The sequence below is a fragment of the Oryzias latipes genome, chromosome 2 (genome assembly GCF_053564925.1).
Source record: "Oryzias latipes strain Hd-rR chromosome 2, Olatipes_Hd-rR_3.1".
In the NCBI taxonomy this organism is placed as follows: domain Eukaryota; kingdom Metazoa; phylum Chordata; class Actinopteri; order Beloniformes; family Adrianichthyidae; genus Oryzias; species Oryzias latipes.
This window is the reverse complement of record NC_136238.1, coordinates 28,371,353-28,383,504: the sequence shown is the minus strand read 5'-3', so window position 1 is coordinate 28,383,504 and position 12,152 is coordinate 28,371,353. Positions and strand designations below refer to the sequence as shown.

The 12,152-nt window shown below is 41.8% G+C and overlaps 3 protein-coding genes across 7 annotated transcripts in view; all 3 read left to right on the top strand.

The window, feature by feature from the left end:
- The window catches only part of LOC144987243 (uncharacterized), a 281,445-nt gene that overhangs the window by 173,462 nt on the left and 95,831 nt on the right, over positions 1 to 12,152 (top strand). The gene's annotated exons all lie outside the window — the stretch shown is intronic.
- LOC144981350 (uncharacterized) overlaps positions 1 to 12,152 on the top strand; it is a 127,479-nt gene that overhangs the window by 88,581 nt on the left and 26,746 nt on the right. The gene's annotated exons all lie outside the window — the stretch shown is intronic.
- LOC144986795 (NLR family CARD domain-containing protein 3-like) overlaps positions 1 to 12,152 on the top strand; it is an 87,925-nt gene that overhangs the window by 72,719 nt on the left and 3,054 nt on the right. For 4 of the 5 annotated variants that reach the window (XM_078934940.1, XM_078934936.1, XM_078934935.1 and 1 more), the window contains one exon: positions 5,765 to 5,941. The exons of the other annotated variant lie outside the window; for it this stretch is intronic. In XM_078934940.1, the coding sequence (XP_078791066.1) occupies positions 5,765 to 5,941 (177 nt within the window). The remainder of the gene's footprint in view (positions 1 to 5,764; positions 5,942 to 12,152) is intronic. 5 annotated transcript variants of the gene reach the window in all.

Below are 12,152 nucleotides of genomic sequence, written 5' to 3'. Positions count from 1 at the left end.
TCCTGCCACCAGAGTGCCATTGAGCAACCTCCAAATGTGCCAGGGTGGTGGCTGACCAATGTCAAAAAATTGTCCATCACTGTTGAATTTTAACTTTATTTAAAACCTCGGCAGATGCCATATAGGGTGTAAAATAGAGACTGCTGCCGCCCCATTACAAGTTCCACTGGGTGATAAGACTGTCATTAAGGTCTCTGTTCTGTGGCATTTTGGTAAATGTGACCATAGCTTCACTCAGACTCTCATGGATTTTTAAAGTCTCAGTGTTCACAATCCACTTTTGTCTTCAGCAACATGAGGACTAGCTTCACAATAACTTGCAGCATCATCAGCTAGATTTTATTGAAACTGTGTTCAGTAACAGAGCTGAAGCACTGAATTATGGGATCTTTAATTACTTGTGTTCCCAGCGCTCATTTTGCCGCTCCATTAATAACAGTCAACTAATGTCACCATTGGCTAATGAATCTGTAAATCAAACTCATCAGCAAAACAGGTGTGTTCACTTTCAGCCAATTGAATGGCCTCTTAGACTTTCTCTAAACTTTCACACAGGTGACAAAATAGCCCCGCCCATCTTTGATTCTGTACTGGTCGGTCGTTAGCGTGTTAGCTTCAGCATGGCTCCTGTAAGTTTATTGCCTTCGGTTGTCAAAAATTACTAGCTTGTGCAACTTTCCAGTTTACTTTGACGCAAAGCAATAGTGGTTGAATGCAGTTGGCATTGAATTCAGCAAACTGTGTCCTGATGTTGGGTTTTGCAATGAATGTTTCACTCAGGAAATTTTGCTAATACTTTATCCTGAAAAGCTATGATGCTAGAGTCATTGAAACACTCAGACACTGGCCCTTTCGGTCTGGATCATGTGGATAGATAGATAGTAAACTTTATTAATCCCGAGGGAAAATGGGTTTTTCCAGGGAAATTAGGTTTCCAGCACAGCTTGAACAGGAGCAGACATACAACAACAGGGATACACACACATTTCAAAGTTGACCGAGGTTGTTTTGCTGCCTTGACGTCAGCTCATGCCGTGACGTTAGCGCAAACCTCGGTTAGCATGTAGATGGTCCACAGTCGGGGGGGGGGGGGGGGGTGTCATTGGTGACAAAAAAAAACACTGCGTACAATGTGTAGAAACAAGAAAAAAACTACACCGGCTCAGGGGGGTGGGGAGGATAAAAGGAGGGGGGCCCCCCATGAATCTGTCCTTCAGGTGCAGTTCAGTGAGCCAGGCACATACTCCAGACAGCACATAGAGGGGGGAGGTGGGTAATAGGGAAGCAGAGGTCAAGTAGGGGGTGAGTTGCAGTCATCAGCACAGTGAACAGCTGCTGTAGTCCACTCTGTAGAAGCGGCTTGTTTTGGTAGAGCCAAGGACTGTTGTCCACAGCTCTTTCGGGGAGCCCGATTAGATTAGACTTTTGGGTGCCAGCAGGTTGTTTGTTCTTCAGGCTGAGTCCTTGACTGGCTCTGCGCTTTATGAGGCAGAATTTAATTCTAATGAAAGTGGGTGAATTTAGCCCAGTCTCTCCTCAATCCGGGCAGAAACTCGCCCCAAGGTGGCTTCCATCTTTCACACAAGTTCAGGGGTCTCAAACAATCTGCTTAAGTGGGCAACACAAGGACATAGCTTTTGGTCCTCTTGTGAAAGTCTCTCCATCTGAGTCTCTCCTCCCCGAAGAATCCTTCCCAGGAGCCTTGACAGATCACCCCTCTCCGTCTTTTGCTCCCAGACCGCCCGATAAATCAGAAATCCACCGGTCCCAATTAGGAGGAATCCTATTATCAGAAATCCAAATAGGTACATGTCCTCAACGTCTCCCACAGACAGCTGAGCCAGGCACACCAGTCTCCACTTGCTCCACGGATCGACGGTGTATCCAGCCGCATGGGTGCCATCTGGGCAGGAAGGGTCCGCTTTCCCGTTCCTTAGGGTGGAAAAAACTTTGTCGATCGAATTCAGAGACCAGCTGATCAGATCCATCTTTAGAGTGCAAAAAGCAGCAGTTGCAGAAGGCTGAAGAAAGCTCTGGGGCAGACAGGACAAAAAGCCTTGGGAAGGGCTGACACAGGAGGAGCGAGAGGGAAACACGTCTGTCCTCGGCGAGAGTCAGAAAAGCAAGCAATGCCCACAGAAAGTTCTGTGGAGAAACAGACATCGCTTTGCTCTGTACTACTCTCCATATTCTCTATAACCCTAAAAGAGGTTGAGTCTCCATGCCTCAGTGTGGGAAAGGGATGCTACAATATTAAAACGTACAAGTGATTTACTGATGGATATGTTCAGTTACACTTAAAAATTTATGAATGAAACAATCTGGCTTTATTTCTTGTTGCCTTATTTGTGTCATATTCTGATCACGTGACGAACCCAGATGCTGTAACCCGGAAGGAGGAGGCAGGTAAGTGAAAGGGTAAGTAAGTGGTTTTATTTTGTAGGAGCCAGCGGATCTTGAGGCATGGAGCGTCATGGGACTTGATGGAGCAGATCGTCAGCAGGATGGAGGATAGGTAAGACGAAGGCAGCTCTGGATCTTAGCTTTGACATGGCTGGAGTTCTTGGTGATGGCGTGGCTGAAGTTCTTGGCGGTGGCGTGGCTGGAGTTCTTGGGAGGCGTAGAGGAGTACAGCTTCAGCTCGGGTGGTAGAAAGACTCAGGTGTCACTCGTGGAAGGCAAGACCTGAAGTACAGCAAAACAAGATGAGCGAGAAACAAGGCAAGGGGGCCAGACGTAGCTCAAAGCGGAGTTAAGCACCATCAGTGTTAACGAACTGGCGAAGAATGCTTGAGGTGAGTCTCCTTAAGAAGCAGGTGAGGGGATGAGATCAGTGGACACAGCTGTGAGTCTGGAGCAGAGCTGGGAGGGGGAGGAGTCTGACAGGCCACCATGACAATTTGTTTATTTTTTTTCTTTTGAAAATTTGTCTGAATGAAATTATTATATTTCTTTTATAGAAAGATTTTTGTATGTTTCGTCTGTTATAATGTTATAAAGTTCTTTTTACAATCTTTATGCTTTGTGGTTGTTTGTGGTAGAACCTTCCACACTTTAGATGAAGTACTGCAAAACATTCAATAGACTGTTAACAAAGTTAATTAATACATATGTTAAGCTTATAAGCAGTTTAGTAATATGGATTTTGAAGACAGTGGTCTGACTTTAGATGTTAATGAATTTTATTAACACTGTCAGGTATTTGCCAAACATCTATAATGCTAATAAATATCTTACTAGCTTCTTATACATTAATAAAAGCCTATTCATTTAAGTTAGGTAATAAAGTGTATCAAGCTTATTAACACTTTCAGGTGTTTGCAAGACACCTATAATGCTAATAAATGTCTTACTAGAACCCCAAACAACAATAACACTTCTTAATTTGTTAAGGTTGTTAATAAATCCTATTAAGCTTCTTTTTTTTCTTTTTTTGTCCTGTCCAACAGCTGGGCAGGAAGATGAGAGCTGAGGGCCTCTTGTGTTGGACATATATTACTTTAACAATTGGGGTTATTAAAAGTCATACAAACCAGAGGTATGTCTGAATAAACCCCTTTTGTAATTGAGGCCAAACTTTATTAATTTCAACCATGTTTGAAAATCTTGGGTGTTGGACCGGACGGAAAAGGAAAGAAGGGAAGAAGAGAGAGGGACGTTAGAGAGAGAGGGGGGGGGGGGTAGGATGGTGATAATAGGAGGGGAGGGGGGATAAGACCATGAAGCAGCATAACGCAACAAGTTTACTGGTTGTTTATCATTACGGTAAGGTTCAAATGCAGTACAAAAAGGGCGGGGCCTGTCCACACACACACTCAAATGTTATCAACACACCTACTAGCTGCAAAAATGTCCACAGGTCAACATGTACACAAAACAGATAGTGTTCACACGCATACTTATGCCTTAAAACCAACTAGTGTGAAATATTTCAGTCATTCAATCATGCAAACTGTTAGTGCAAAGGTGAGCTAACACCTGTGCTCAGGTGAGTGTTTATGTTCTTCTAAAATGGATGGTGGAATGTGAAAAGAAGGAGGGAGAGTGCCCAGCCATCCCCACCCCAAGACCCCTATTAAGCTTATTAACACTGACACATTTGTAAGGCATCTATAATGCCAATAAATGTATCATTAGTATCTTATAAACATTCTAATAATAATGCTTGTAATTGTGTTAACTAAGTAATTTAATAAACCTTATAAGACTATTTGGACTAATAAATGTCTTACTAACACCTTAATTATATTATAATGCTTGTTAATTCACTATGTATAGTTATTTTAGTAGAATATTTGTTTATTTTTATTGAAAAATTGCAGAAAATAAAAAAAACAATGTTTATAGCAATACAATATAAAAATATAACAGTTCTGAATACAGAATAAAACTGTTTTAACCTTTTGAAATTTTTAACTATTAAGAACAAAATTATAAGTAATATAATGTAAAACAAACTGGTGTTCGATAATAACCAAATATAGCAAGCACAGAGGGATATTATTAAGTAACTAGAAATAAAGAATAAAAAAAGAAATAACCAAAGAAAAAAGAAAAAAATAGAAATGCGAGAGTTATGTCACTAATCCAAAAGATTTGCAGATGTTAATTGTTTTTTGAACCTTTGTATTTTCTGAAGCAGAAATTCATTTTAAATATTGCTGCAGTTCCAATTTCAGTCAGAAGAATTCAGGGGTTTTTATTGGCAAATTTACTTTTGTGAACATGAAATTTAGTCATGAATAACAACATATTTATTTAAAAAAAATCATCCTGATCTCTATGAACAAGACTATGAAAACCAAATATGATGTTTTTATAATAAACATAAGGAAAAATAGAGTCTGTGATGAATTTGTTGGTTTATAATACTGCATACAGTGGGGGTCCTTGGGCAAGTCCCTTAATGCTACCGCCTCCCAAGCGCGGTTCGGCTGCAGCTCACCGCTCCCCCAGGGGATGGGTCAAATGCGGAGACGAATTTCCCTTCGTGGGATAAATAAAGTATGATTAAATAATTATATAACAACCCAGGTTCTTTGTATAGTTGACTGAGGAAAATGATGCCATTATTCAACCAGTTTTGTTTATGAACAATATTATAGTTGTTCCAAATAATACAGTAGTGTTTTGAAGGCTCAGCCCACTGTTGATGACGTCACAGGATGTGATGACAGTTGTTCTGTGGTTTTCTAGTTTTGTTCCTGTTTTCCATGTGCTTTGGGTCAGCAGCACAATAGAGATTCTAGTTGTCCAAGAACTTTGTCTTACTTCTTCAGTTCATTTTCAGTATTGAGTAAATGACCAAACAAAAGTGTTCCATTCCATCTGTTAGCTTTGCATTACTCATTTATTTGTTATTTTTCTCGGCCACTAGGTGTCACTTCTGTTATCACAATGTGATCATTTGGAAATGCATTTTACAATTTAGGATTTAAGATGAAGAAAAACAATTTAGTCTCACATTTTTTAAATGGAAGCTTTAAATCTATTGGATTGTAAATATTTAGTCATGAATAATTCATGATGATCAATGACATTTCAATTCCTCATCTGTTTTAACTTCATTTCAAATCATTTCCAATCTATTGCATTTTCATTCCTGATCATGTTCTTGGGTCCAAATCCAAAAGAAATGAGCAAACAGTGAAAATGTCATCTGTCAGTCTGTCATCAGGGCGGGTCCCACCTGACTGAATGGACCAAGTTCCTGGACCTCCAGCTGCATCACTGTTCCTGAACACACTTTTCTGTCTGATTGAAGGTTGGAGGACTGCTGTTTGTCAGCAATTAGCTGTGAAGTTCTGGTCCCAGCTCTGAAGAAAAACCCATCTAATCTGACACAACTGGACCTGAGCTGGAACCCTTACCTGCAGGATTCAGGAGTTCTTCATCTGTGTGGTTTTCTGGAGAGTCCAGACTGCAGACTGCAGACTATGAGGTCAGTAATGAAGCTGATAAGAAACTGGACTAGGCAGGTTCATCTCAGGGAGGACCGGTGGAAATGTAAATCACAAAACAAAAACTGCTTTAGCTGGTTTGATGCAGATATACACTGACCAAAAATATAAACGCAACACTTTTGTTATTGCTCCCATTTTTTATTTTATGAACTCAAAGATGTGAAAAATTTTCCACATACACAAAATAACCAGTTCTCTGAAATATTGTTCACAAATCTGTCTAAATCTGTGATAGTGAGCACTTCTCCTTTGCCAAGACAATCCATCCCACCTCACAGGTGTGCCAAATCAAGAGGCTGATTAAACAGCATGATTATTGCACAGGTGTGCCTTAGACTGGCCACAAGAAAAGGCCACTCTGAAATCTTCAGTTTTGTTTTATTGAGAGGGTCAGGGGACTCAGACAACAAGTCAGTATCTGGTGTGACCACCATTTGCCTCATGAAGTGCGACATCTCCTTCGCATAGAGTTTATCAGGTTGTTTGTATTGTGGCCTGTGGAATGCTGGTCCACTCTTCTTCAATGGCTGTGCAAAGTTGCTGGATATTGGCAGGAACTGGAACACGCTATCGTATACGCCGATCCAGAGCATCCCAAACATGCTCAATGGGTGACATGTCAGGTGAGTATGTTGGCCATGCAAGAACTGGGATGTTTTCAGCTTCCAAGAATTGTGTACAGATCCTTGCAACATGGGGCCGTGCATTATCATGCTGCAACATGAGGTGATGTCGTTGGATGTACTGCACAACAATGGGCCCCAGGATCTCGTCACGGTATCTCTGTGCATTCAAAATGCCATCAATGAAATGCACCTGTGTCCTTCGCCCATAACAGATGCCTGCCCATACCATAACCCCACCACCACCATGGGCTTCTCGATCCACAACATTGACATCAGAAAACCGCTCACCCAAACGACGCCACACACGCTGTCTGCCATCTGCCCTGAACAGTGTAAACCGGGATTCATTGAAGAGAACACCTCTCCAACGCCATCGCATGTGAGCATTTGCCCACTCAAGTCAGTTACGACGACAAACTGGAGTGAGGTCGAGACCTCGATGAGGACGACGAGCATGCAGATGAACTTCCCTGAGACGGTTTCTGACAGTTTGTGCAGAAATTCTGTGGTTATGCAAACCGATTGTTACAGCAGCTGTCTGAGTGGCTGGCCTCAGACGATCTTGGACGTGGACATGCTGGATGTGGAGGTCTTGGGCTGGTGTGGTTACGAATTTGAAGGCTCAATGGTGCAAGGCGTTGTACAAAAAGGATTTTGCCGTTAAGTCCCGAACGTATGTCGTCTGTCAAAATTATTATTATTTTTTTCGTCGTCTGGCAAATATCTCCGCCACTAATTTATAATGGAACACACGGAAGTTGTCTGTGAAATCCAGTTCTAAAGTCACGACATCTCGCGATATCCCCAAAAGCGTGTATACAAAAGCTTAAAGGGACAGTGCAGATTAAACTGGTGGATTACTCTGAACTAGAGCCCTGCGCGGGACTATTTTCTTCATCCCGCTCCCGCCCGCTGAATTTCTGACCAGTCCCGCCCGCTCCCGCAACGTATGCGTTACACTCCCGCCCGCACCCGCAATATGTATGTCCACTCCCACCTGCACCCACAAAACTCATAGAATTTAGTCCCGCACAGTAATAGAGATGCATTGATTTTGTATCATCTCCCGTCCCGCAGGAAAAAAAAGCCATATTTGTATTGATATTATTAACGAGATTCATGTCCCTCCTCCAGCCTCATCCTTTCATACATTCCTCTTTTGTGTAATTTGCAACTTAAATATAAAATATATTTCACAAATCCTGTTTGATTAAAAGTGTGCGTGTGTGCGCGCGCAGACAGACGGCCTGAAGCGCGCTCTTAGTAAGAGGTGGGGCGGGGCGTTGCACACCCCCAACAACAGGTTAGATGACAGAGGCCATTGGGCGTCTACCTGGTGGGTTTACGGAGCTTCAGTACATAAGAATCCAACAGCCGCTCAGCCTAACGTAGTCCGCTATTATATATTCATGAGATAGTCATGGCAGCACTGATCCCGCGGGGTTGCCGCCCGCCCCCGCCCGCAGCACAATTCAAACCGTCCAATCCCGCGAGATTTGCGTTGGGTCCCGCGGGACCCGGCGGGACCCAATCCCAATGCAGCCCTCTACTCTGAACTCCCTGAAGGATGAGAAGAACAGATCAGGTGAGGAACTTTCTGATGTTTCACTGGAAGATTTTCTGTCTACAGCTGTGTTTTAAACAAAGTGATGATTGGTTCAGATTTTCTTCCTTGAATTGTGTTCTGATGATTGATAGAAACTGATCTGTTTCACTCAGGACCTTGTAAATCACGATCTCCAACCTATTTTAGAAGATAGTTTGAAAAGATTTTTAAATATTGAATCTAGAACAAACACTTACTTTGAATGTCACTTGTACAACAAAAACACACAAAGGCAAGACAACAAAAGAGCATTTAGAATAGAGCAGGGGTGGTGAACAAGTTTGACACCAAGAGACGAATTTTTTCACTGTGAGAGTCAAAGAGCCACACCACACACTGACCTGCCAAGACGTACACACACAAACACGCAATTAAAGCCGTATTATCTTCCATAACACACTCCTCTCCCTACAACACAACAGCAAGTATTGTATTTGTGTTTATTTCAAGGAAAGTGTCCACCTTCAATAAACACATCAAATGCAGCTAAACCAGAGTTAACACAGCGACTACCCTGGAGGTCAGATATTTCCACCACACACATTCTCTCATCTCATACACACACACACACAAACAAACACAAACTCTCACTCTTTTCTCTGTCTCTCTGACACACTACTACTCAGTGACGGGCGGTGAGGTTGATGCTGGTGAGGCACTGACTCCTCTAAAGTCAGATTTACGATGAAAAAAACTGAATATTTCAATTTTTCATCCAACAGTATTTAACTGGTAATTCTTTGTATCTCAACATTCCTCTTTCAACGACCCTTACACCAACAAATACACAAGCATCTGGACAGAGCATCCTTCTGGTGTCCAAGTAATTCATATTCACAATGAACACATTAAATACATTACATTTCAGTTGTGTGTAGCATACATTAATTTTAACATCCAGTGAAATAAATTGTTTCAATAATTTTTTTATTTAAGATTTTAATGATTGATTTTTGTCATGAAAAAAACAATTAATTGATGACATGTTTAATAGTTTTTAAGAGTGTCCATGGCCTTGGTCCTTCTTTTGTATCAGACTTGCTTTTAGCTTATGAACCTCCCAGAGCCCTTAGATCCTCAGGCGCGACCTGCTGATGGTCCCTAGAGTCAAGACAAAAATCCATGGCAAGGCCTTGTTTAGACACTACGGACCTCGTCTGTGGAACAGCCTGCCTGAGGATGTGAGGGCCTCATCCACTGTTTAGGTTTTTAAAAAGAAATTAAAGATTCATCTATTTAAATGAGCTTTTAATTAGACCTTATATGTGGTATTTTTACTCTTATATTTTATATAATATTTATTACATATTTATTTGTTTAATGCCTTTTAGTCCTTTAATGTCTTAACTTATTCTAATTTATATTTTAGACTTTTTTATGCACTAAATCATCTTATCTTATTTCATTTTAATTAATATTTTCATACTTTACCTGTTTTTATATTCTAACTTTCTTATTTTATTACTTCTATAGTTTAGACTGTTTACGAGTGTTTTCTCACCCTTGGCTGGGGTGTCAGTGTTCGGGCTCCAAGAGATTTTGGCCATGCTTGTCCTCTGGCATCTCTTGTTCCGGTTCCTCCGGGCTGCCGGACCTGGTGCGCCCATGTTGGCTGCACTGGGCCTGGTGGTTGGAGGTCTCTGGGGCGGGGGGTGCTGGGGATGAGTTGTGCTTGTGCTGCATAGATGCTGACGCCCCGGCCAACAGGAGGACAGGGCGGACGTCACCTTCTGGGTTCTCTTTTCTTAAGCTCTGTCATTTTTCTTTTACTTGTGCCTGTTTTTGTGTATTTTATTATGAGGGGCTTATTTAATGATTTTATTACATGTGTGGGGATTGGTTTTATTGTATTCTTGTTTTTTTTTTATGGAGAGCACCTTGAGCTGTTTGTTTGACATGACAGGTGTTTTATAAATAAAATTAATTTGAATTTAATTTGAATTTGAATAATAATTGTCACAATGTGATATGACAAGAGCGGCCTGAATTACAAAGGAGGCAGATGACTTTTAAGTTCAGGTCCAGGTTTTTATTTGCTGGTGTCACACCTTGGCTGCACAGCTCACACATGCTCTTCCTTCACACTAAGCTCCTTCTCTTTTATTGGCTCCAGTTAATTGGCTGGCCACGTCCAGGAAGGAAGCCACATTTAAACAAACATTTCAAATAATTAAAATAAAAGATAGAAATGTCTTGTAAATAATATAGTTAAAGTCCTGCAAATAATGACATACAAAAATAGACAAACAACTGAAATCATTACAACAAAAGGTATATACAAAGATATCCAAATTCTTTCTACTTCCTGTGCCCAACTATTAAACAGGAAGTAAAGGTCTTTGCCACCATTTTGTTCCTTGGGCAACAGGAAGAAAAGGTGAGGAATATTACAAAAATCAAACCAGTCTTAAACATTTGGTAGTTGTACATGATGTGTCTAAAGGTGATGAGTTATGACAGACAGGTGACAAGTAGATAAAACCACTTACACAATAATAAACATAGTGACTTGCTATTCTGTTCAGTACAAAAGTAAGAATCTTCCTACTCTTCTGTCCTTTATACTCTGAATTTCGCCATTTTGAATATGAGGGTAAAAGTCGGCACGCACATCAAATGTTTACTTATTTTTTCCGGCATTGGGTGTAACCCGCGCAAATGATTGGTGGTCACTTATGTGTCGGGAGCAGAATCAAAACACTCACACTGCACAACACTCTTTTTCTTATTTATTTTATATACTTGATATTGGGTTTAGGAGATGTATATAAGTGAATTCATTCTGCGCAACCTCACACGACCTCAGACAGGATTAAGCAAAGGTAAAAGCAATTGGAATGACCCCATTCTGTTAACAATGCTCATTTATTTGAACACACCCTGAAACAGCCAAACAGCATGGATGTCAATTCTGCAGCCCCGTGACTCATGGTGAGGAACTTTACATCCCCAATTCCCCACTTCCCATGAGTCTCACGGGCTGAAGGCAGGGCTAACCCCCAGGTCGCCACCATATGATGAGACGTAAAGAGCGGCGTGGTCATTGGCCAAGAGCTGCATGCGGCTCTAGAGCCACGTGTTAGTCACCCCAGGAATAGAGCTCAACACTTCATGAATATGGAATATTAGACGTTTCCATTCAACTAAAGACACAACTGTGTTGAATCCAGAAGTGGAGGAAATCCAAGTACATCTAAAGAAGTGTTTTCAGGATTTTCCAAAGATGAAGTCCAAATCTGCATAAAGAACAATTGTCTGCGTAGAGCATGAAGAATGGAAGTGACAGAAGACTTTCATGTTCTGCACTAGCTTTCTGCTTTTCTGCTGAACTGCAGGAACAAATGGATGGCTGCCCCCAGATTTCTGGCTCTCTGCACTGAGCCACTTCCTCAAACACACAAGCCTCCTGATCTGTTCAGAGGAGAGAGAAGCTCTCTTTTTCTGAACCACATGTCCAGAGAGGGACAATCATCTCTCACAAGGCACTGATGGTGCTGCTGTCTCCAGGTACTTGATGTTTGACCCCCACTGAAGGGGCCTGTCCTCCAAGCTGATTGTGGGCTCTGCCTTGTAGAGCTGCAGCAATGCAATCCTGGTCTTCATCAGATGAAGACTCTGGAGTCAGCAGAAGAGCAGCTCTTTTTGTAGGTGGTGGGGGCTCCTCCAATTGTTCTTGCTTTCTAGGCCTCCTGCTATGGCCCTCCCTAAGGAAAGCACTGACGGACCTCTTCACCTTTGATCTCTGGTGTCCACTCAGACACTTGAGGATCAGGGGCAGTTGCTATCCTCAGCCATGTGATGTTCATTTTTGCCTCATGGCTTACCATGTCTGTTGTAAAGTTCTCTTTGAATTTAGCCAAGTCTGCTCATCACTTGGGACAGATGACACAATGCTGCCAGCACCACTGAGCAGGACACAAACATCTGTCCTCCCGGGAGCTCCCTGATGGAGCTTTA